This window comes from Equus quagga, chromosome 21 (genome assembly GCF_021613505.1).
Source record: "Equus quagga isolate Etosha38 chromosome 21, UCLA_HA_Equagga_1.0, whole genome shotgun sequence".
NCBI lineage: Eukaryota > Metazoa > Chordata > Mammalia > Perissodactyla > Equidae > Equus > Equus quagga.
Genome location: NC_060287.1, coordinates 12,991,755 through 13,018,612, shown reverse-complemented (window position 1 = coordinate 13,018,612; position 26,858 = coordinate 12,991,755). Strand labels below are relative to the sequence as shown.

At 36.0% G+C, this 26,858-nt stretch overlaps 1 protein-coding gene across 1 annotated transcript in view; it reads right to left on the bottom strand.

Annotated features, from left to right (window-relative positions):
* Positions 1 to 26,858, bottom strand: part of LOC124231256 (multidrug resistance-associated protein 1-like) — an 81,983-nt gene that overhangs the window by 32,566 nt on the left and 22,559 nt on the right. The window contains exons 6-15 of the mRNA XM_046647939.1: positions 19,585 to 19,839; positions 17,482 to 17,547; positions 14,144 to 14,281; positions 12,612 to 12,758; positions 10,820 to 10,904; positions 10,658 to 10,724; positions 10,160 to 10,286; positions 5,910 to 6,086; positions 2,679 to 2,846; positions 1,067 to 1,229 (exon numbers count right to left, since the gene is read on the bottom strand). Coding sequence (XP_046503895.1) covers positions 1,067 to 1,229; positions 2,679 to 2,846; positions 5,910 to 6,086; positions 10,160 to 10,286; positions 10,658 to 10,724; positions 10,820 to 10,904; positions 12,612 to 12,758; positions 14,144 to 14,281; positions 17,482 to 17,547; positions 19,585 to 19,839 — 1,393 coding nt within the window. The remainder of the gene's footprint in view (positions 1 to 1,066; positions 1,230 to 2,678; positions 2,847 to 5,909; positions 6,087 to 10,159; positions 10,287 to 10,657; positions 10,725 to 10,819; positions 10,905 to 12,611; positions 12,759 to 14,143; positions 14,282 to 17,481; positions 17,548 to 19,584; positions 19,840 to 26,858) is intronic.

Below are 26,858 nucleotides of genomic sequence, written 5' to 3'. Positions count from 1 at the left end.
CCACATGCCATATTTCTAATTATTTAATAGTTATAGATGGAGCTAACAGACTGGTAAATAAGTTCTATCACTTAGTCTGACAAATATGCTTTCCCAGCCACCTGGAAGGCAAGGTCCAGGGGAGAGATCCCTGGGAGTTCCTCTGGGGAACATGGCAATCCCAGGTGAGGTGGTTCTAGTCAAGGCCCTGGCCCCATGTCTCCCATCTCATCCCCATCCTGTACCATGTCTGTGGACACCTCAGCCCACGTGTCCAGGTTCTGTCCACCCTACCCTACTCCAAGAAATAACCATCCTCACGCCAAAGAGTGCTGAATGCCCAGTAAAGCAGCCTGCCCTTGGGAGGGCAGAACTGAGGAAGGACAGCCCAGGTCCCTGGAGCAAACTTATGTCATTTGGGCAGAGAATTCTGGGACCCCGAGTACCTGGAGTGGTCAAGAAGTGGGGGATGGGTCACGTTGCCCAGGTCTAAGGGCAGAAGCGCAGGAACACGACAATGAACGTGACCGGGTTTGAAGCTGTTCTTTGGTGAGTTTTATGTCATCAAAATCTATTTTTGCCTTGCTCTGTGTGGTCACTAATAAAATTACACCATATATGGCTGATCTTTTACAAATATCTATTTATCTAGTATTAGATAAATAGAATAAAGTAATTTTATGGCTTTTAAAAAAAAGCCTTTATATTTTTTATTCAGCATTCAAAAAATCAAATCCCAGAAATATTCATTTTCAAAAACATTCCATTTCTAGTATAAAAATGATCTCTACTCACATCTTCCTGAATTTTAACAGAAAAGACACAATATTGAAGTAATTAGAAAAACAGTTCAATTTATATTTTTCCAACTCTGGCATACTTCTGCTGGTGAGGTAGTGACATCTGCTAATCTCAGACCAAGTCTGGGAATGTTGCTTTCCACCTGTTACCTGGAGGACTTGTGCACATAACAAGGGATATAAAGGCAGAGAAGGCAGGATGTTTGTTTCCAAAACTGGGGATTCAAACAAGAGCAAATTCCATAACTTTCAAAAGATACATTGTTTATTTTTCATTGTGTCCTCACCTTTCTCTTGTTCACTGAAGACCTGAAGCAAATTCGCGAGGTTTTTGGTTTTAGACAGCAGTTCCTGGTACGTCCCCATTTGTGCTACTCTGCCACTCCCCATCACAATGATAAGATCCATCTGTGGCAGAAGTGTGAGGTTGTGGGTCACTAAAATACGAGTCTGAAAAACAGAACGTTTTATTCCTTGAGTTACCAAAAAACGGCAAAAATAATTTATTTTAAAGAAAGCTGCACTTTTTTGTTTTTGTCTTTACTATTTCAGAGTGTAATTCTTGGGAGGTACCAGTTTGAGGCAGCATATATACATTTCACAGTGAATGACGACATATTGCTAGACATAAAAATTAGGTTGCAAATGCTTTTAAGCCTCAATTCAGGTAGTCTTCATTCATTGAAAATGAATCCATTTCAGGGCTGGTCCAGTGGCATAGTGGTTAAGTTCGCGTGCTCCAGTTAGGTGGACCGGGGTTCGCCAGCTTGAATTATGGGCATGGACCTATGTACCGCTTATCATGCCATGCTGAGGTGGCATCCCAGATATAAAATAGGGGATCATGGGCACAGATATTAGCTCAGGGCCAATCTTCCTCAGCAAAAAGAGGATTGGCAGCAGATGTTAGCTTAGGGCTAATCTTCCTCAAAAAAAAAAACCAATCAATTTCACAACAAATTAAAAACAATTTCATATCTGTTATTCTTGCTTATTTTTTTTAAGGTCCTATAGCATTACAAAAAAGTGTTTGATTCAGGTCATAATTCATGGTCTTTATTTTTAAGTATTTCCTATTCCTGTATATATACACATAGAATTAAATGAGAAGTTTTTATCTTGAGTGAATTTCAAGAAATAAAGACATTTGTCTATTATTTACTTAGATATATATTTTACTATTTTATACATTTATGTAATTTTTTTCAGAGTGCTTTATATTAATAAATCTAGAAATGCATATTATGAAGGAATGAGTATGGTTTTGTGGTCAGACAGACTTTTAAAAATCTCTGCTGTTGTAAAGTTGAGCAAACAATCAAGTCATTTTAAAGCCCAAGTTCCTTCACATGTAAAGCACGTGAATAATAGTAAAACAGGAATAATAATAATATCTTTCAGAGACTTGCTATAAGAACCAAATGAACTTATTTAGTATCAAACATGGTATACACTTGGTAAATATTAATTTCCTTCTTCTTGGCCCCTTCACAAAACAATTGAATTGTTATTATTGCTATGTTAATAATGTCAAACTTTAAATGCAAATAATCAACAAAATAATACTAATTTTTATAAAAGTGCTATGCATCAAAATACTATTTTTCAAAAAACAATCAGCTAAACCAAAAACAAGTCTTTCTGACACAGAAACGCCCTTACAATATTGTATTCGTCAATGAGGTAACAATCACATAGATTGTCACCAGAGTAAACTTTTAAGTAAAACTTTAAAAAACATTCATTAAAATTTGTAAAAGAGCAATATAATATCCCATTTTCATGTGAAATTTGACCACTTTGCTTCAACAAATAAACAGAATCTTGGAATTTTTGGCACAATGCTATGCAGATTATTCTCCCCTTCCCCTCAAAAAGCATAAGTGATGCTATGGCTACCTTGTTTTTCAAAATGCCCGAGGACCCAATCACTTTTTCAAAAAGTTGCTTTCCAACATGAACATCGACTGCAGACAAGGGATCATCCAGGAGATAGATGTCGGCCCCGCTATAGACAGCTCTGGCTAGACTTACTCGATGCTTCTGGCCCCCACTTATATTCACACCCTGAAAACAGAGCAGGAGAAAAAACCAAGACCAGGGGAAAAATGTGTAAATCTTGAAGCATGTAGAGTCCATCCAAATTCTCTTCTGTAGCATGGATAGATAACTCAAGATTAACATTCAAACCTTTCTTTATCCTAGAATTCCAAAGGCCTATCCCATCCCTCTATTTCCTAGTGCTACTAACTTGAGAAAATTAGCAGATCCATCTACTTTCTCTTAATTGCTTGCTCTCAACAGTAGATACTAACAATGAAGGAGAAATGAATTTCCAGTTCCCTAACTCTGAAAAATTGTGCCTGTGGAATATTAAACAAGACTTTTGGCTGCCAACCATAGACTGACCCCAAGAATAATTTTTAAACTGACACATAGGAAATTGAGAATAATAGCTAAATTACCAAAGCAGTAATCAACATGTCCTATTTTCTTCTGTAGAAAGATTAGTACAAGTCTTGTTGGCAAAAGTACCACTCTAAGAAGCAAGAATGAGGAACATACATCACTCTATGTGAGAATTAAAGTTGACATGTACAGCCATATATGGAGAATTATGGGGCCAGGCTCAATTTACTTGATTTATTTTATATTTAGTGTTTACAGATCTGGTTTAAAAGCTCTCTGTGCAGCACAGAACTTAGCCAGTGACCTATAATTGTAAAATGCCATCGCTTCTTTGCCTTTCTCATCCTCCTCCCACTCAACAAATATCTCCTTGGTATAACTATATTCTGGTGCTATGCTCCCACTTGGGATTCAAAGATAAATAAAACTGAGCCTCTGACACGAGGAGGTCACAGTTTAGCAGTGGAGATAGGTGTGAAAAAATACATATAAAGTAATATGATACATATATACGTGAGTACGCACGTGTGTGTGTGTATTTATGTGTGATCATAACAGCCTTCAACTCACGGGTTTGTCATGAGCATTTAATAGGATGAGTGTAAAATATTTAGGACAAATCTAACATTCAGTACAGACATAATTCAATCTTAGCTATTATCACCCAAAAACTCCTCTCTCCAATCCTTCCTCTGCCTTGTCATCATTTATCTTGTATTTATGTCATTGTCTTGCTTAAAATCCTTGGATGCCCACATCTCCCTCTTCCCATCATCCCATACTAAAAAATGAGCAACAGCCAGTTTCTTAGTATAAATCTAAGATACTTATATTCCGGTATTAACTTACCTTCAACCACTCTCCCGGTGCTGCACTCAAGTGACTGTCGCCTGCTAACCTGATTAGCCTGCCCTTTCATGTCTAGGCAGAGGCTGTTCAACTCAAAAGTTACTCACTCTAAGAAGTCTTCTTTGAAAGCAATTGTCTCCCCAGATTCCAAGGAAAGTGATTCATTCTCTTCCTTCCTGTCCCAAAGTGCTGTTTACTCGTCCCATTGCGAGAAATGGCAATACCCAAGTCAGTCTCTCTCATTAACCTAGGAGCTCCTCCCTAATTCATCCTTGCATTCCCAGCACATAGAGAGTGTCTGACACCAGGTGATAAATAAATATTGGTAAAGACAATTGATGATACTATTGGCAGGGATCCATTAGACTGTAAATCCCTTGCAGGCAGGGTGACACCTCTCTTACTCACCATTATATATCCCTCATAGCAAAATAAGGGCATATAATAGATTAATAAATATTTGTGGCCAGTTGAAGAATATCAAAGGAAAAGATGGATAAAAGTGAGGGAAATTCTACATTCATTATCTTGGTTGTCTCATAAACAGCTGTAAACAGATTTCCTTTTGAACTATTCAATTATATGTTTATTTTAAATAACATCACCAGATTGGGAGAAGTTTAATTATAAAAAACTGAAATTATAAATGGCAATAATATTTAGTACTCATATTCAATCTATACTTCATGTTTTGAATTTTTTTCCTCTTTAAATTCTTTTTAGTTACATGCTATCATCTATTTCATATTATTAGAGATTGGCTTCATGAGCATAATATTCAATATGGATTAACAAGTTTGAAGAAGAAGTCACATTTCTGTATAATTTTAGCTATGGTGTCATTTTGCGTAGGGACAGTGAAAACACCAGAAAAAACACAGAGGTTGGAAAAAAATGAAGTCTATTTAATACTTTGAGAAAATACTTCTGCAAGTAACAGGCTATGAATGAAGCCAATGTAAATTTAGTTCAAAGGTAAATTTTGCCTCCTCCTGCATTTTAAATATTTCTACTTTCTACAATTTTGATCTATAATATATTTTATGTATCAATTTATATAACAAGATTATTAAACAACATGAGGCCAGGGGTAAAACTGCCTAACAAGGTTATGCTAACTCTCTTTTCAGAAATTCAAAGCACACCGTAAGCATTATTTACTCAGCTTCATGGTGCACATGAATCATAGGCAGGGGCTGCTTTTGTATTCATGTTTAATTAATGGAGATTTTAGTCATGGGTTGGGGATAATCTCTTGGGATTCATGCTTTAGCTCATGATATCTTGTTTTGTTTATCTCCAAAACACTGGGAAGCATAATGCCTATTCATTAACACAACGAAACAAAATAGAAAAAAGAATAAGATGACTGGGAAACGAGCTCCTCTTAGGCAGCAATGAGCAAACATGGAGTAGGTACACTAATGACAGCATCGTCACGAAACCTCTTTAGAATCTGGCCTTGGTGCCACCGCTGGAGACTGACTGGTGTTCTGTTGCTACTGTCCTAGGCTTGACTTTGTGCACAAGAGATGCAGAAAAAAACACAACTATTACTCACTCATTAGACAGTAAACTGCATTATGCCACAACTAAAGCAAGGCATTGATGATACAATTGGTGGGCTCCATTCCCTCACGTGGATACGACCAATAGAATTTCCTGCTGATTTTTAATCTGTTTTCCAAATAGTCAATTATAAGTAATTATTTGTTGTTAATATTGCCATATCTTTCATAGGAATTCTATAATGATTTTTTAAAATTATAGTCGTACGGCTCTTCAAGACCTCAGTAAAAAGGCTATAAATATTTTTATAGCACAGCTGAATGGAATTTTACTCCTGCATATGATAAATTGTATTTTCCTTACTCTTTCTCCAATCTCAGTTTGATCTCCGTTTGGTAACTGCTCCAAATCAGGAAGGAGGGCACAGGCTTCCAATACTCGCTCGTAAAACTGCTTCTGCATGATGGAGCCAAAGAGAATGTTTTCTTGCAAAATGCAATTCTGAATCCAGGCCTGCTGGGAAACATAAGCCACAGAGCCCTGAAAGAGAAAGAAATAAAAGAAACATTCTCAACAAGGGAAAAGGAGAAGTTGTATATACCACACAAAAGGAACATATTTAGCCCTTGAGTTTGCCTTCTTTAATTTTAAATTGAATTTTTAAAAAATCTAGGCGGTTTTTCAGATGTAAATATATCCTATTAACATTTTAGTCTTATATCTTATTTTAATCTTACATGTGTTTATTAGAGACCCCCTTCAAATGAGTTACTTTAGCTTCTTATTTACTTTCACGGTAGCTTCTATCAGTTATCTGTCTCTGGTGGGATTTTTCTGGAAGCAGATGCTGAGTGTATTAGTCAGCTCTGGCTGCCCTAACAAGGTACCTAACAACAGAAATTTTTTTTCTCAGAATTCTGGAGGCTGGAAGTCTGAGATCAAGGTGTCGGCAGGGTTGGTTTCTCCTGAGGCCTCTCTCCTTCGCTTGTAGATGTCTGTCTTCTCCTGAGTCTTTACATGCCCCTCCCTCTATATGTGTATGTCCTAATTTCCTCTTCTCAAAGGATATCAGTCATATTGACTTAGGGCCCACCCTATTGACCTTATTCTGACTTAATGATCTCTTTAAAGATCCTGTCTCCCAGCACAGTCACATTCTGAGGAGTACCTCAGTACCTGAAGTACCTGGAGGTTAGGATCTCAACATATGAATTGGGGGCGAGGGCATAATTCAAACCATAACACTGAGTCTGGGGTGCAAGTTGTTCATGGGATCAATTCTTGTGGAAGGAAAAGAAGAAGGATGATCGTGTAGAGTGAGAAGTCTCACCATGATCCAGATCCAACAAAGCTTTGGTTAACCCTCCAGAGAGCTGTGGAGAAGTATCGTCCATCACAGTTCTTCTGTGTTAGGCTGAACTGGCCTGGCTGTTAAGAGAGGGACCCTAGCCAAGCCGCTTTCAGTAGTAGTAGTAGTTGCCTTGCTGTGAGTGGGTAGCAAGCCCTTCCTAGAAGGGGCATCTGGGCAGCACATCTCTGTATCTACCACATACTCACTGCTTCTACATTCATTTTTTGATGATTTTATGTCTTGAAATGATTCCCGAATATATGGCAGTCTGCTTCATAAAATATCCTTTTAACTAACTCTTCTTTTCTTGTAAAGGACCCACAATATTTGAACTAGAGACTTACCTTTCAATCTGCCCCATCGATTTTATCCAAACATTGATTTTGGAGTATTTTGACTACTGTGCACTGTATAACAATACCAGACATTTAAAGTAGTTTCTGACGTAGACATGTATGTAACTATTAGTCTTTTGATTACTACCAACAACTTTAAAGATCAAAGATTAACTTTTCATTCTTTTTTGTTGAGCGTGTAAGACATGGAATGGCTTTTGATCCAAAACAATGTAATTCTGATCTGACTTGATCTTGAACACAAAAGTAATTGTTCTTGAATTGCCTTGCCTAGTGACTAACCTTTGATTAGAAAAACATATTAAATCAGTCCTCAAGTGATATATATTTTGAACACTTGCTACATATTAGGCAAGATAAGGGAAACAGGGGATGAAGGACACAGGAGAAAAGACTGAAGAACAGGAAAAATGGAATACAATATAAAACAGAAACCAAATACTACATTGAGAGCTACGGAGTCAATGTATTGGCATGACAGGAGCTGAAAAAGAGTTGATGGATTTTCACAGAGATGGAATTTTTTCCTTTTATTATCATTATAATCATTATTTGCCTCTCACATACAAATGAAGATGTGTGTTTGTTTCATTTCATTCTTAAGTAATGAAACTACAACAGAAGTTTTGCTAATTCAAAATGGCCTCCAAATCTCTGATGTTCCATCAATGAATATTGAATAGTGAATACTCTGAACAAATGTGCCTGTTGTGAGCCTTTGATACTGAGAAACACATGGAGTTTTAGAGTTTAAACACAGTGATATGATATGCCTCAAAAAATTGTTCATGTAAAACCTTGAGAAACAGAAAGATATACACAAAAGCACCTTGTAAACACTAAGTGTTAAGTTGGTCATGTCATTATTATGATTATTATTACTAAACTAGAGATAATCAGGATGATACATAAATTTAGGACTAAAAGTGTTTTGGGAAATAATTTGGAGTGTGGTACCTCAAATCCTGCCACTGATCCAGACCAACAGGCTTCCTGAAGGACAAAGTGCCCAGTTATAGACAGACAATATCTTCCCTCTTCGACAACTCTAGCTTGATATAAACAAAGGGTGTCTTCTCTGCTTTAGCATTGGTATTAGCATTGTTACAGTTTCTTTCATCACTGTGAACATTTTCTTAATTACAAACCCTCAAAGGTATCAGAAATAATCTTTAAATCTTACCATGAGAGCCCAGACAATCATAATGAAGATAATAATAATCATAAAAATTCTTAGGAAGCTAGCTGACTCTGTGCGAAGAACTAGTCTGTCTTCACTCATTATTTTATTCAATCCATGCTTTAGACTTTTTAGCTTATTATTACCATTTACGCATTAGGTGAAGCCTAGAATTCATATCGTTTTTATCTTGATCAATTTTTAATTATTTTTCAAGATCAAATAAAGGCTACCTCCTCTCTGATTATTTTTCTGACTCTTCAAAGCAGAATTTATTATTTTTATACTCTCCTTCAATTTTTTATAGCTGCTTTAAATATTTGTCATAATTGATATTAATATCTCCCTCACTAGATTATGAACTCTATAAGAAGAGGGGTATAACATATTCATGTTTGTTTCCCTGGGACTGAGTAGTAGACACATAGTACCTACTCAATAATTGCTTGGTGAAAATAGCTGAAAAGAATAAATGAAAATAAAATTGACAAGTTGACAATCATTGTATTTTTAAAGGACACTCACTGGCTTAGGAGAAGTTATAGTCATCTTGAACTATAGACAAATGGCTGAGTGCAATCATGATGAAGAGCAGAGAGCTACAAAGATAGTGGACTTAAGGTTAAAGAATAGTGGTATTCATTAAGTGTAATCTTATCAGAAAAAGTCCTATAAATCATACTTGATCCTAAACTAAGTAATAGTAACACTGAGAGAGAAAAGAATAAATCAAAATTAATCATTAAAGGACTGGAATCAGGAAGGATATAAAGATATGAGGAAAGATATATTATGAAGAAAAATAAAAGGAGGTGGAGTTGATTTTCTCCTGGAGAGAAAAACTGTGAAGAAACTGGCCTCAGATCCATAGAGCTTCGCTATCTTGTCACACATGAGAGGAGGCACTAGGCTAGTATTTTACCCAAGAGTTAGTTAGGTCTAAGGAAAAACTCATTAGATAGTCTAGTATTTCAAAAAAGAAACAGCTGATTAAGAACTGGTTGAATTCTTATTCCTATTGACCTTTAAGAATAGAATAAATGGGGGCCAGCCCTGTAGCCCAGTGGTTAAAGTTCCACACACTCCACTTCGGCAGCCAGATTCGCAGGTTCATATCCCAGGCACGGATCTACCCCATTCATCGGCCGTGCTGTGGAGGCATCTCACATACAAAGCACAGGAAGATTGGCATGGATGTTAGCTCAGGATGAATCTTCCTCACACACACAAAAAGAACAGAATAAATGGCTGGGAGTAGATCTCTCCAAAGTCCAAAGGCTGAAACTTAAATGTAACTATTAATGTTATTTTTCTGAGGTCTTTCTAGGTCAAAGATCCTCCCCATGTGCAAATACGAGACAGAAATGGAATGGCTATAATTACTTAGGGAAACTTGCAATGAATAATAATTAGAAACCTAATCAAATTAAAGCATAAATCACATTTGTTTCTCTATTATTAGTTGCAATTCAGTTAATATCATCAAACAATTACCAGAAGCATTCCTAAATGATTTGCTGAAGTATTTGGAGCACAGAGCACTGTTACTAATCCATCCATAGCTAATCAATTTCTGTGGAAATTGAAATGTTTGTTACAAACCATAAATGCCCATTAAATACTTGCATCTTCAATTCAGTTTGATAAATTCTTATTGATGCTAATAATGAGTTGGCTGTAGCCTATTACACTAGGAGATGTGGAAAGAATGTATTGTTGACTTTACCTTTCTTTGAACTACTCCTGTTAGTTTCTCCATTTCCCCCAGGATGGCAGAAAGCACAGATGATTTTCCAGACCCAACTTGCCCTACAACAGCCACTAAAGCTCCTTCTGGAATCTTTATGTTCAGGCTGCATGACAAGAAAAGGAAAGAGATGATATAGGAAGTTCTAGTTACTACTTTTAACACTTTTCTTAGGTAAGTTACAGCACTGAGCATCATCTCTGAAATTGCTGCTATTCATACGATTCTCCATTATTCTACAAACACCCAACCTTCTCAAAGGCAAACAATAAGTGCTGTAGAGGAAATGAATATAAAAAAGAGAGTACAAAACCCATAAAAATGAAAGGTACAGTGAGAGGTTAAAAAAAAGTCTTGTAAATTTCAATATAGTCATCTTCTGCTTTAAAAACTCTGAGAAATAAAAATATGGAGCATTGTAGAATTCAACAGTAAAAAGTTTTTTTTATTTTTAATTTTCCCCAAACCATGACTTACTCTTTTAGTACTGGAATCCCTGTTTTATCCCAGGCAAAGGAAGCATTTGTAAAAGCAATGGCATGATCTGGGAAGAAAAATGAATACAAGGATGCATTTTAGAACCAATTATTTTCAACCCAGATGTCAAATAAATACTGAATGCAAAGAGGAACTGCTGACCTCCTGTGTAGTTTGTTTCAATATTTTGAGGAAGAAGCTCCTCAGAGCTGAGGAAGTCTTCTAAACGACCCAAGGATATTCTTGCCTATCAAAATAAACACAGACGGAATTTATTTGGGGTTCAAGCAGAACTTAAACAAAAAGTATTTATTGTGATTTACAGCATGACTAAAATTTTTTATGCAAATTGAAGATATTGATATAAACATTCGGCAAGCATAGTTTGAATTGTTTTAATGTTTCTAAGTCAGTCCATCCCTGAAAAGAACAAATAGATTCAAGGACCAAAGATCAAACCGAATGTTACATACTCAGGAAGGTATGAGAACAAGAAACAAAAATTCCTCTTTGACGTTCTAGTAAAGCCATAACTGATTAATTAATAATTACAGAGAGATTAACTTTTAAAAGCAACTTCAGGATTGTTGAATGAATTCTGATTCTGAGTATAAATCAAATGATACTTTTGGTAATCATAACATTTAATTATAGTAAAATAGCTACAAAATGTTTAGCTACAGTTAGGATAAATAAAATCTTTTTTTTCCTGAAACTGACTTACATGAAATCTCAAGTACATTTTTAATCACTCTATGCCACGAGATGTCTATTGTTAATGGATAAGATGTAACTGGGCTGTGGTTTTTTTTATCAAGTGTGTCACATCAGTATGCAGAGCTGGTTCTTTTTCTCTTTTTTCTTTCTTTCTTTTTTTTTTGACAGTTGTCCTCCCTATTTATTTAGTGAAAGCAGTAACGTACCAGTAGGAGTTGGAGAACACTTTAAGATCCCAGACTTTTAGCTAGATTCTAATTTCAAAAGCAAAACAGAACCGTTACTCTAAGAATGACATTTTCTTTAAGAGAAGCACGCTATGAAACCAATGTTAAAAGAAAAGCATCATCAATAGTACTTCTATGCCCTCTGTTGGTCATGATTAGTAAAATAATATGAAAAAGGTATAATGTAACAAAATTGGCTTAATTGGTATTTACTATACAATTACGTTACCCTTTAGTCAAATAATTTAAAATATGAAAGGCAAAGTTTTTACATCAAAGAACTGGTCCCAATAAGCAAAGATTCACTTTGTTATGAGCCCAGTCTTGAGGAAAAGGATTTGACGGGGGATGCCCAGAAAACCCAAACCTGACATCAAAAAGCATGTAACTGAGAAAATCTCAGGATAAAGGGATCAAACACCTTACTTTGGATTTCCTGTGGTTTGGGGAGCCTTCTACTAGTTGAGGTATCTAAAGAGCCTCCAGTGTTTGAAAATTACAATAAAGGGAGGCTGGACCATATACCTCATACATGGTTTGTTGATAGACTTCTATTATCAGTGGACTTTTCTCCCTGTTTTATTCATTCAGTACAGATGAAATGCTGCTGAATCCTGGGAAAACACTAAGATCCAGCTCCTTAAAAAGCACTAAGTTAAAAAATTTTCAATTGAAAACAAAAAATGGACCCTCTGATGGCATAGTATCCAACTGCAGTTTTTACAAGCTAAATAAAAGAAACTAACAATTAGCAAAGAAAACAATATCATCTATTGAAATACTTAAAAGTCATTTTGATAGAAGAAAAATATAGAGGCAAGGAAGACATGATTCCTTCTATTCTATAATGTTGTCTATTACTCATGAATACAGGAAGACTAATTTTGAAAGCAGAGCAAAACAACCACAAAAAGTGAAATATAATAAAGAAAAAGACAAAGGAATACAATGTGCAAACCATAGATTTCAGTGGAGGAAGAATTCTTAGTTTAAGGATTCTTTGGGTGTACCTGGACCACAGCTGAGATCACTGTTGGTAAATCAAAGAGAGGAAGCCTCAATATGTTAAAAAGAGAAATTGACGTGAACACTTTAGTGGCCGTTAAAACGTTTCCTTCATCCAGTAAGAAATAGATGCCAAACGTTGCCAAGGACACCTAAAAAATAGACTTATCTTATTTTCTTTGATTATTCAATGCTAACAACATTATAAGTTACAGTTCCAAAACTTAGGGAAGAAAATTTTAATAATCTTTTGTTGCTGTTGTTTACTGAAATTCAGTACTATTACTGAAGAATATAAAATAAATGTTTGGCACAGATCATACAATGACATCCTTGAGACCATGTCATGCAACTCCCTTCTTTAAGACATTTTATGTTCTCGCTTGAGTTATTATTCCCATTTATAATGTATACCAGCTCATATTTTCTTCAAAATGGAGACGTTTTCTGGAAACTTACTTTCCAGTGGGGTGTGCACACATTCTGACAAATACGTAACAATTATACTTTCCTTGTGTCATAAAATTAACTGAAGAAAGTAAGAATAAATCATGGCTGATAAGATTTATATTTGCTTTTTATAAGTTTCATGTAGAAAAGGTAGAAAAGTTCATTTATGCATGAAAATGTACTGACTATATATCATGTACCTAGGATTGGCTTAAGCAAAGGGTTCTTGGACATTTTTACCAAAGTATTCCAAATGTAAATATTACTTTTATTTTCATAATACCGATGTTTATTTAAATAGAATATAATAATATTTAAAATTATCAAAAAGGGAGAAGTATGGAACTTCTCCTGACCCCATTGCCACCGAGAGTGGTAACTTTCATTAAAATTGATGCTTGCGTTATACGTGGCTTGGTTATCTTTTGGCTTTCACCCATTGGTTCATACCTCAAGGCAATTTATACTCTAATTAGCATGGGATTCCCGAGGCTTACCTGGGGTGACAGAAAGAGAATGAGCTCAGTCCATATCAATTCACCCCAAAATACTAATTCTATAACTTTGAGGATGTTTGCAAACTACTATGGACTTCCATTTCCTCTTGTGATGAGAAAAAGTAACGCCTTATTGTCGTAAGAATGAAATAAGGGAGTGTAGACGACTTGTCCTGTACTCAGCAGAAACACTTAATACATCTTACTTTCCTTCCCAACTCCATATAGCATGCGTTTGGGTCTTGCTTAACAGGGATTAATCAAACAGATCAAGATATTTTAAAGTTGAAACGAAACTCTGAAATGTAAGTTATATTTTTTAAGAATTAAAAAGGCATATGTTGGATGTGTGAAAAATTTACAAAGTAAATCTTATTATATACAAAAAATACAGACCAATGAGAATGCACATAATATTTTTCTCTTCTTTAAAACTTTTATTCTCTAATCTATATAAATTAATGACTGCGTTTCTTGAAAATTTTAATTCAGATATAGAAGATCTCACTTTGGACACCTTAATTACAGGTAATTTGGAGGTGAATCTGAGATCACATTTGAAAATCAAAAGAGGAAATATACACACTCACCAAGAAGGGAATGCAAGTTAATGTCAGCATAGAAAACACAGCAAGATACCCAGCTGATTTTTGAATTTCCAATTCCTGTTCTCGAATTTCAATAATTTTCTTTTTGTAGGAGGGTTCCCATGCATAAAGTTTGAGGATCTGTAAAGGAGTCAGACAATGACTATTTGAGAATCAATATCATAGAAGAAATAAAAACATGCACACATACAAACATGCACAGTATACCACACACACACACACTCATATAATTGTAAAGGTAAAAAAAAGATGACACACTCATAAAGTAAATTTCTCCTATTTTCAACTGAGTCACAATATTTCCTTGAATTATGGTTTTATTGCGGTGGGTAGATGGGAGGAGGAAATCACCATCTCCCCAGCCTCAGGTCCCTCTTACCCACCAATAGTTTATTCTTGAGCCAAGCTTTGGCAACATCCCAGCCCTCAGCATGAGCTCCATCGCGGTTTCTGTCTAGCTCAATCCTGTCGCTCTTCCTGCTGGTCCAACTCTCACTTCTGTCCACTCCCCATTTCTTAATAGCTAAGCTCCTCTCCCTGGCCTCCCAATTTCTTGAAGATTGATGTTTTGGGACTTCAAGCCATTTTCTGAAAAATGCCTGGTGTTTTGAGATTGTAAACTATTTTATGAGATGGTAAACATTGAGAAGCAGGATCTTACAATGGTTCACTGCATGTATTTTGAAGTGAGATAGACCTATATTCAAATTTTAGCTGTATCTCTTTGCCATGGTTAATTTTACGTGTCAACTTGGCTAGGTTATGGTGCCCAGTTGTTTGATCAAATACCAGTTTAGATGATGTTGTGAAAGTATTTTTTAGAAGTGATCGACATTTAAATCAGTGTAATTTGGATAAAGCTAATTACCCTCTCTCATGTGGGTGGGCATCATCCAATTAGTGAAAGGCGTTAAGAGAAAAGACTGAGGTTCCTGGAGGAGGAAGCAATTCTCCCTCTGGACTCAACATTGCCACATCAACTCCTCCTGGAATTTCCAGCCTGCCCTACAGATTTCAGTCCTGCCACCCCCCACAATCATATGAGCCAATTCCTTAAAATAAATCTCTTTCTCTCTCTCTATATATATATACAGTAGCCCCCCCACCCCCGCCCCCGCTTATCCAAGGTTTCATTTTCCTCGGTTTCAGTTACTTGCAGTCAAACAAAGTCAGAAAATATTAAATGGAAAATTCCAGAAATAAATGATTCATATGTTTTAAATTGCATTCTGTTTTGGATAGCATGATCAAATCTTGCACCTTTGGGCTGTCCTGCCCAGGATGCTAAGTCGCAGTGCCTACATCATTCACCTCACTTCATCTCACCACATAGGCATTGTATCATCTCACAGTGTCACAAGAAGAAGGTGAGTACAGTACAATAACATACTTTGAGAGAAAGAGAGACTACATTCACATAACTTTTATTACAGTATATTGTTATAATTATCCTATTTTACTATTAGTTATCATTGTTGATCTCCTACTGTGCCTAATTTATAAGTTAAACTTTATCATAGGTATATATGTATAGGAAAAAACATTGTATATAGTACTATCCATGGTTTCAGGCATCCACTGGGGCTCTTGGAACATATCCTCCATGGATAAAGAGGGACTACCATACATCCATGTGTCACTTAAGGACTGGGATACATTCTGAGAAATGCTTCATTTCATCATCATGTGAACGTTATAGAGTGTACTCACACAAACGTAGATAGTATAGCCTACTACACACCTAGGCTACATGGTACTAATCTTATAGGACCACCCTCATATATGCGGTCCATTGTTGACAGAAACATCATGAGACATATGACTGTATATATATATATATATATATATATATATATATATTTACACACATCTTATTCATTCTGCTTCTCTGGAGAACCCTAAAAATCTCTCACTGGCTCTGTGAACTTAGACATGATACTTAACTGCTCAGAGAATTTCCTTCCCTTTTGTAAAATGGGGATGAGAAATTTTTTTCTTGAGGTTTCTAAGAATGATATGAGGCAAGAGACATAAAATGGTAAGGACAGCGTGACTTACAGAAGATATTCACTAAATGGTAGTTCTCATCATTATCAGCAAGAAGCTATATGGCACCTGTTATCAGTCCTCAAGGATGTTGACCATCCACACTTTTAAACTATCCTAATTGATTGCCACTTTGACCTCTACCAACATTCTAGTGTGTATTCACTGCTGTGACTGCTATTTCAAGTCTTGGATGCTGAGGAAATTTTTTTATTTTATCCACACTGTTCTAGTCCTACTGATAATACAAATTTCTTTTTATGAATATCAATATTTAAAACCTATAAACATACATGGCTGTACTTTTTATGGATGCAGGGGCTATCAATTAACCCATGGAGTGGTGCAAGATGCATTTGGATCATATTAATTTGGGGGTGTACGACCTTATAAAATAAACTGAGTTAGATTTCAGAACTACTTAAGGCTACTGTTAATTTCAGACGAATAAGTGGATATCAGTCTCTTTTCAAGGTATCTTTAATCTAACAATGTCTTTCATTTTGGCAATTTACAAGTTTGTGAAAGTTCTACACAGCACAATACAGCAGAGCATTTATTAATTTTAAGGTGAATCAATGTGTACACATAATAGGTATATCCTGTGTATGTAACCACAGACGTACCAGACAGAGGGAGTTTCCTATGCAGTTGTCAATGCCAGAAAGAAATTCCATGTGGGCTTCGCAAATTTTGCCCTTTAGAAAAATCTGGTAAGGCATAATCCAGGTGCAATAGGATTTGAAATTATAGATGTAAAAGTTCATGAAGTTTCACTTATTTTATCACAGAGAAAATATTAGTGGCATGGGGGGAGTAGCTTTCCTAGGGAACAAATAGTTTGCAACACGTTTTTGTAGAATAGCGTTTGTATGATCATTTCTATTCCACATAAAAGAACCCGGATGGCAGCTCATCACTTCCCCCATATAAATCTGCCTTCACACTGATGACTGAGTTATTGCCACTCCTGCCTGCTTCATTCCATCTCTTCCATCTAATCTCTTAAAACAAATAATATCTTGTGCCTTTTGGAATATTTGTGTTTTGTTGTTGGGTGAGAAACAAAAAGAAAACACCTGAATTTTATTTAGTTTTATTTAAATGCCTTTTTAACAATAAGGATTCTTATACATTGGGAATCTGAAATACTCTCCCAACAATTACACACATATCATTACTTCGATATTGAGAATGGTAAAAAATTCATTTATTGACTAACTTATTGCTATATTCTAAATAGTTAAATTAAAAGCAAATCCCTTTTATATTACCTTAATTCCATGTAAGATTTCATTGAGTAGTTTTATCTGTTTATCTTTGTTCTTCGTTTGGCTTTTCTATTTAATGGAAAGAAAATGAAAGCATATTTGACAAAAGTTGCTAACACTTTAATTGACATGGCCACAGCTATTTTAAAAACACAATCTATTCCCTCTATTTCATATAATATTTAGTTGAAGAAAACCATCTTACAATATTCATACAATATTATTCTTTTGATAATGTTAGAAAATAGCTACAAATAGATATTTTAAAACTTAAAAGTAGCCAGCAGTAGAGCAAAAGCAAGGTGTGTACTTTCCAAAATAGTAGAAAATATATTTATTTTGATATAATTTATTTAAAATTGAATAATGAAATAATAACATCCATATTCTAGTAAAATGGGATAAAATTCCCAAAACTCTAAATTATACATGTATACATACATATATATATATATATATATATATATATATATATAACAGAAGTATCACAGGAATGAAAACCAAGGTCTCTATATTGTAAATACACTATCTTGTATGTTAGCAGTACTCTGGAAATTTGACTAAAATATATATTTTCAAATACTGGCTCTTCTTTTGTGCACATATCATGTAATTATTGTATATTTATTTAAATATTTAACATTTATATTATTTTATATTTATCATTCTTTGGGTATTGCTTCTTAGCACTTTCTTCCAATAATAATGCCACAATTATGTTACATATAATAATAAATATTTGTATATCTAACAAAGTACACGTCTAGAAGTTAATATCCACATTACTGTTTGTGTGATTAAAGGTGTATTTTCTGTTTAGTATATTTCACCATAATATTGCATTCTCTTTGAAGGTTTTAGGGCTCTAGATTAAGGTCCCCAAAATGTATTTCCATTCCTAAAAATTTGACTTTAAATTATTTAAAATTCAGAATATTTTTTTGAAAAACTTATTTAATGGTATTCATTATAATTATAAACAAACTTATTCTAAATACTAGTGTGTTCAGTAATTCATAATTATGTGCTATTTTCTAGTTCTCATCTTTAAAGACTAGTCATGTTTTCGGCAACTATTTGAAAAATTCAGAAAAATATAAAAGAAGACGTAAATTCTCATTGCAAATATATTAAAGTAATAATTGAAAAGTCTCCCTCCTTCCATCTAATTCTTCCCTATAGGTAACTATTATTAAAAGACTGGTGTTCTATCTCTAGATTATTTCTACGCTTATACAAATACATCTATATCTATATATCTTCATTTATTTATTTCCATCATACCCATGTGCATAGGTATATTCACATTTAAAAGATTGGATTAATGATCTATATATACATATATGCATAATATACACATCTGTCTCTCCTTACAGTGTGATTTCCTTCAGCACAGGCAACTATGTCCTGTGTCTCCATTCCTACGGTACAGCACAGTACACACTGTCTGGCACATGGCAGATGTCAAAAAATATATTGATAGTAAGATGAATCATTGACTGAATGTAAAGGAAGAATAGTAAAATTAATTCAGTCAAGCATTTAATCTCCACTTGCTGCACGCAGTCACTCCTTGCTCTCTTTAGCCCACCAGCCTCGCTGCCACTATTCAGGCGACCCAAGCACACCCCTACCTCTAGGCTGTGCGCACACTGTTCCCTTTGCTTGACACACCTTCTTCTCAGACATCACATGGATTGCTCCTTTACCCTGCTGATATACCATATCCTTCCTAAGGACTTTTCTGCCCCTGTATGTGAAATGACACTCTCTTACTCTGCTACTTTATCCTAATTAATTTTTCTTCACACTCAAATTAACACCAGGCGTTATGTTATATATGTATTTACTTGCTTGCTTGATGACTCTCCCCGTCAACAGCCCAAAGAGAGCTGGAACTTGTCAGTTCTCACTGCTTTACTTCCTGTGTCTGGCACAGGACAGAGACCCAATCAATGTTGGTTGAATAAATGAAGGATAAATCTGGATTATTTCCGTGTATAATCTCTATTTTCCATACATAGAGAATTAGCAAGATGGTTATTCGCAAGTCAGAAAACTCAGCTTCTGTTTGACACACGTAACATGAGGCAATCATTTTCTTACCTTCAGCTTTTTTACTCTCGTTGCAACTAAAGCATTTATTGGTATAACTAACACAAGAACTGCCACCCCTGCTAACACTGCTGGCCCCAGCTCTTGCCAAAGCAGTGACACGGCCACCAGGATCTGAAAAGGGGCTGACCAGAGGAGGTTGAGGTTTGCTGTCAAGTCCATGAGCTGCTGGGCATCTGCTGACATCAAGTTAATAATTTCCCCAGTGGAAAACTTTTTTCGAGAAACATTAGATAAAAATAGAGCCTGGAAAAAGAGAGGCAAAATATTTAAAGAGTTCTGTAGATCATGGGACTTCTTTACAGTCAAATAATGGTAACTCTTAATATCAATTTCTAATATATTTAGGAAAATACACAAGACTATTTATTTGGATCACTTAATATTAAGACATGTTTTTTAATGTTTCCAGAGCAGGAAAATACAATTCAATGTATACAGTTTTAAAATTCACTGTATATTAGTAGAGAGTAATATTTGGGTTCCCGAGCAAATATGTTCACCAAGAATGCTCTACAACGTGTTGATGGCAAAATTACAAAAGAAACCTATTCTAGATTTCTAGCAGTGAGGCTCCCCTCTATTCATTGGTATCCCTATAATGCTAAACCATCCACACTTTATCAATACAAAGTACACAAATGAAGATGTGAATATCTAATGATTGCTGATGAATAGTATCATGCTTGAAACTGTGAAAAATTTTAAAATAATACTGTCCCAATTCTCAAGGAAATTATAATGTGTTTGTGAAGATTCCCCCCCAAACCCACCCCTACATACACTCCACACACAGGATGATCATAAGTATAAAAATGGCTAAGAAGGGCCATGGGAATTTAGAGGGATGAGAATTTGGAAAGGCTTCATGGAGCAGATGGAAATACATCTCTTCTTCTAAGGCTCAATTCTCACTTTCTCTCTGTGAACGTTATGTAATATTTGTACATTGAATTCAATATCCCCACGCTTAATTATTGGTAACTTCTTACTAAAGTTGACAGTAGAATTCACTTATTTCATTCTCCATCCATTTAAAATTCCCAGTGAAATGCATAAATAACTGTAAAAGTAGTGGAAAATTGGCATTTGTGCTGGAAACCAGGCAAAAGTCCATTACTAGGCCAAAAATTTTACAGAATTTCCACTACATTGATGTAAAGAGAGACAGGAAAGGGAGCTGGGGCTAACAAGAGCAAATGCGATACACTAGGCATTCACAATCTGTTTACTCAACAAATGAATAACACACAGCCAAAGGAAAAGCTCATCCAGAACACGAGCAGGCAGGCCTTCAGAGGAACTCTCCTAATGTTCCCTAGCTTAAAGCAGGGGGCCTGAGTGCAAGGGGAAGGCCACGGGGCACACCGGAGGGACTGCACAGCCCTGGGAAGTTCAAAAGGTGCCAGGATCCCCCTAAGCTCTGTGGCTACCGCAGTGTTCAAGCCTCGTTTACATTTTTGCACAGCAAATTGGAAACATTTCTGCTACTGACTAGAAAGGGGGACAGTTGTGCTGATGATGAAAGAGAATGAATATTACTGCCGGAAAAGGAAAAACAGGAAAAAACACCAGTCACAGCAACAGTTAAGCTTCTAGACACATCTTCTCCAAATGTAGCTTTCTTTCAATTCCATAAATATTTATTGAGCACCTACTACATACATACGAGGCAATATTCTAGGAGGTGGGGAAACAGCAGTGAATGAAACAGGTAAGAACCCTGCCCTCGGTGGGCTTACCTTCTAGCAGAGGGAGACGAACCATAAATGACAAACATAATATGTAAGTCAAATGTAGCTTTTTAATCTCCCCCTAATAAGTTACTGACCACCTAATGTGGCCAAGAAAAACAACAGAAATCCAGGAAATGTAATTTGCATTTCATTAAGTCTGTAACATTTTTTTGAGAGGTCCATTGATCTCTGATAGAATCCATCTCCAACTTATAATTATAAATAAATATAAACTATTTCTCCCACACTTCTAGAAAGAAAAGATAAATAGTACTTAGTATTTATGAAAATAGTAAAAGATTGAGCAGTTCCAAGTAACTAAATTATGCAAGGAATCAAATAAATGCCCTTCTGTTGGAAAAAGATATCACAAGAAACATGAGAAAATATTTGAATGTCTCTTTGCAATCTTTACGGTGATAGACCACGAGAGCCATCAAAAATGAACAATAAGAATAGTAACGGGGCCGGCCGGGTGGCACAGTGGTTAAGTTTGCATGTTCCTCTTCTCAGCGACCCGAGGTTCTCCTGTTCGGATCCCGGGTGCAGACATGGCACCGCTTGGCAAGCCATGCTGTGGTAGGCATCCCACATACAAAGTAGAGGAAGATGGGCGTGGATGTTAACTTAGGGCCAGTCTTCCTCAGCGAAAAGAGGAGGATTGGCAGCAGTTTGCTCAGGGCTAATCTTCCTCAAAAAAACAAAAGCAATGATTAAAAAAAAAGAAGATAATGTTGCAATGGCTACAAAGGATGTGTGGAATTGGTACTTTGATATGTGTCCATTGAAAATATAAATTGCTCCAGACTTTTTGAAAAATATTTGAAATCCCCATTAAAATTAAAATTATGTCCATCTATCTTTAAGCCCAGCAATGGTGCTCCTGTGACAAAACGTAAGTATACACAAGGATGTTTTTTGCACCATTGCTCATAGTGTGAATAAACTAAGGTTATAGACATAAGATGGAATATTATGTAGCCATTAAAATGCATGATTAGTGTTATGCCAGTGAGACATTCAATTGTTGAATAACAAAAAAAAAGAAATTTTTGAAAAGAATATGTTTACAATGTTACCCAAATTCTAGAAAACAAAGAAACCCTCTCCAAAAAAAATGAAACCACATGTACTATGAGTGTAGATCGTAAGCAAGGGGGGAAGTGAAATAGAAGACAAAATGACATTAGTAGGGGAAAAGTATAGTTTATATATATGAAAGTCTCTTCTATGCATTTATTTAAACTTATGTTTGTGTATAAGAAAAAATGCACTTAAAAAATTAAATCAAAGAAATTAAATACAAAAAATAAATCTCAAGGAAATCATATTACAAAGTATTTTCTCAATACTTTTGCTCGTGATATATTATTAAGCAAATAATAGATTATAAAACAGTATATGTCAAATAGAATGTATGCATGTAAAATAATACACCAATACTTATCTTTGGAGTCTAGAATTACGGATGGTTGTCATTTCTCTTTCATATTTTGCGCATCATATACATTCTACTCAATATACAAAAGAAAATTCTCTTTAAAAATTAATTGCTTTCAAAATATTAAGAAAAAGAGTAAAGGGCACTGTGTAATTGGATTTGTTCTGCATGGGATTTTTAACATTAGGAGCACTGATTTTTCTTTCAGTATTTTTTCTGCCAAATAAACTTTTACATTTCTGTAAGGTACAAAATTCACAGGCTGCGAAGGGCAATCTAGCTAGCACTTATTGCTAAATTACACAATCTAAACCCCCTTTTTTTTTACATGAGAAAACTTGAAAGAATACTGTAATATGACACTGCAATTACAGTGGACAGTGCAACATGTTCTAGAATTGTCTAGTAGGAAGGATTTAATCTGATAAAAGAGAGAAAGCAAGACTAAGGTAAAAAGAAACAACTCCCTCTGTAAAATCTGAAACAATGTAAAAAGTTGGGAGTTTATAAATACTCTTCTATCCAAAGGAAAATTAATTAATCTTCATTTAACAATTATATTGTAATCATAATCACATCTAAGAAATGCTGTTATTTTTAGATTCCATCCAAATTTAGATTCCTTTTCTACAATGTTTACATTTCATTTGAATCCTAGTCCACACACACACACACACACACACACACACACACACACACACAAGCACAACCCTGTGACTTACCACTTTTTGAAACTTCATTCATTTCATTTACAGAATTACGCTCTAAGAAAACCCAGCCGAACCAGACATAACTCCCAGCCTCAAAAACCCCTTCTACTGGCTGAAAATATCTTGATCATAACAGAGCTCAATTCACTAATATTTCATTTTATCATTTGACGATGAAATTTGTTTTGCAATTTCACATTCTCCCTCTTATATATTTCTTCCTTTCTAGACTCATGGCCATGGCCCTAGTTCATATCTTCACTTCCTGAACTCTTGAAATAGCTCTCAGGTACTCCTTATTTCCAACCCTATTTATTTTCAGTCTTTTTCTCCTGATCATTCACCCTATGGCTCAAATGAGTGCCAATTTCCTATAGAACTAAAGTGTATTTTTACAATGTATCTTTCAAGGTTCTTAAAAAAAACCTGCACTCCTTTCTGTCTTACTACCCCACCCCTCCCCATCATCCTGTACACAAAACACTGTCTCTAGCTAAATTAATCTACTCAAAATTTTCTGAGCAGGGCTTGTACTCGTTTCCGTACTTTTCCTCCACCATGTATTTCCAACAATAGAGCCTTTGCCTCATGCAATTCATCTTTCAGACCCACATCATGCAATATTATGCAATATTATGCAATATTAACCATCCTGTTTTTCCTGGCCATCCTGGCTATAAGTTATAGACATCATATAATTTAGAGCTGGAAGGGCCCTAAAACTTCCTATCCCAGTGGTTCTCCACCAGTGGTTACCATACTTTCAGTGAGACCTGGTGAACTACAGGCGGACCCTCAGAACATCTCTAAGGATTCATTCTTCTTCAGTTCCTTTGTATGCACATGTATGCCAGGATTCTCTTTTTGACTCCAAATCCAAAGTGTAGGATTTGGATTCTGCCTCTCCAGCTCCTGACCACACTTAAGTATCTCTATTTTAAAGAATGTAACTAAATTTTATCAATTTTCTTTGCATCTTATAATTATCACAATTAAGGTAAGAATAAACTTTTACATTACAAACGTAGATAGTCTAGACACTGAATTACTATCCAATATAGTAGCCAGTAGCCAGGTGTGGTTATTAAATTTAAATTAATTAAAGTTAAAATTCACTTCCTTAGTCTCACTAGCCACATTCAAAGGGCTCAATAGCCATATGTGACTAGTGGCTGCCAAGCTGGACAGTGCAATATACAGTATTTTTTAAATTTTTAAAAATTTTTTTAGAAATCAGAAAGCTTTTTTATTTTTATTTTATTTTTTTGTTATTAGTTTTTTATCATCTTTTTCAGATACCTTATAGCCTCACTTTACTCCTTCAGTGGAAAATAGCACTTTGGTCTCTAACCCAAACCTGTTCTCCCTGTCAGTACCCCATGCTCAGAATCTCTCGTCTTTTCTTTTTCTTTCTTCCTTTCTTTTTTTTTTTTTTTTAAATTGTGGTATACAGACATATAACATTATATTAGTTTCAGGTGTACAACATAGTGATTCAATATTTGCATGCAGTGTGAAAAGATCACCACAAAAAGTCTAGTTAACATCCATCACCATACATAATTACAATTTTTTTTCTTATGATGAGAACTTTCGTTTTTGGTGAAGAAGACTGGCCCTGAGCTAAAATCTGTGGCAATCTTCCTCCATTTTGTATGTGGGTTGCTGCCACAGCATGGCTTGATGAGCAGTGTAGGTCCACCCCTGGGGTTTGAACCTGTGAACCCTGGGCCGCCAAAGCAGAGTGCGCCTAACTTAACCACTACACCACCAGGCCAGCCTCTGATGAGAACTTTTAAGATTTTCTCTCTTAGCAACTTTCAAATATGCAATACAGTATTGTAAACTATAGTCACCATGCTGTACGTTACATCCCCATGACATTTTATAACTAGAAGTTTGTACCTTTTGACCACCTTCATTTGTTTTTAAAATCTCAAAAGATTCTATCAGACAGTGTTTGATGAAGGAATGACCCTAGACCACCCACATTAAGCCCAGGACTAACTGATGCTGCTTTTGAAGCATACTTTATTTCTTAGTCCTCAAGAATTCTCACGGAGGGGCTGGCCCAGTGGTGCAGTGGTTAAGTTAGCACGTTCTGCTTCTTCGGCCCGGGGTTCTGCCGGTTCAGATCCTGAGTGCGGACCTATGCACCGCTTGTCAAGCCATGCTGTGGCAGGTGTTCCACATATAGAGGAAGATGGACACAGATGTTAGCTCAGGGCCAGTCTTCCTCAGCAAAAAGAGGAGGATTGGTAGCAGATGTTAGCACAGGGCTAATCTTCTTCTTCTTCAAAAGAAAGAATTCTCACGGTGCCTTCACCAATGAGCTAAGTGGTGACAAAATCTGAGTTTTAAGACCCACAAACTCCTAAAGTGATCAAGTGGAAAGAGAGCAGGGTTTTTCCCACAAAGCTTAAAACTATACTCCCTGAACTTTATTCCAAACCAGTAGCGGTTATGTGGATGGACAGAGAACAAGAAAGTCCTAACACCTTCCCTCCTTGCCAAGAAAATGGTCTACGGCCAGCTTTACCCAACTCTAATAACAAGTCCCTGACAAAGTAGGTCCAACATCAGATTAACATGGGTCATCTGGTGCCACTATGAGAGCCATTTAGGATCTTGAAGTTATCTAAATAGGATAGAAAGCCAAATTCTAAAACCTATCAAGGAGAAGGGAAATTTAACAACCCCAATTAGTCCTGTAGAGGGAAACTTCCTCTGGAAGGCGGATGCAGGCTAAGAGACTCAGAAGGAAGACTTGTCTTATAACATTGCCAGCTGCGCGTGCTATCCCAACAATACAGGTTGTAATGCCTTCTGCTGCTTGTTTGATGGGCTTGGAATTAAATCATAATCCTGGTGGCAGGATCCACTGAGCTGGCTTGATTGCTGTTCTCCTTTGATCCTTGAGTGCCCTTTGTTGTTAAACAATCTCCAAGGAACCATATGGTCTCACCCTTGTACTCACTGTTCCCTCTTCCATTATCTCCAGTCTCTTTGTCCCTGCAACGGACTGGACCTACCACACTTGATTTTCCTTTTTATTTTTGACAGCTTGCCCTAATTTCTACTGCACTCCACTCTTTTATGCTGGTAAATCCACCCGAATCCTATACCCAAATTCCAATGATCTAATCATTAAACTGATTCCTAGACTCTATCTTTCCTTCATACTTGGACTTCTCAGAATTTACAGCCTCTGGAGTTACAGCTCGGGCAGCCCCTCTGACCCTGTATTTGGGCCGTGCTCTACAGAGCCAGGTCTGCTGCAAGTTCAACTCCCATTGCCTGGCTCAACTGGTCCCGGGTCATTCCAGGATCTCCAAAACCACTCTATGCCCCCAAGTGGGCCCAATAGGGCCAAACAGC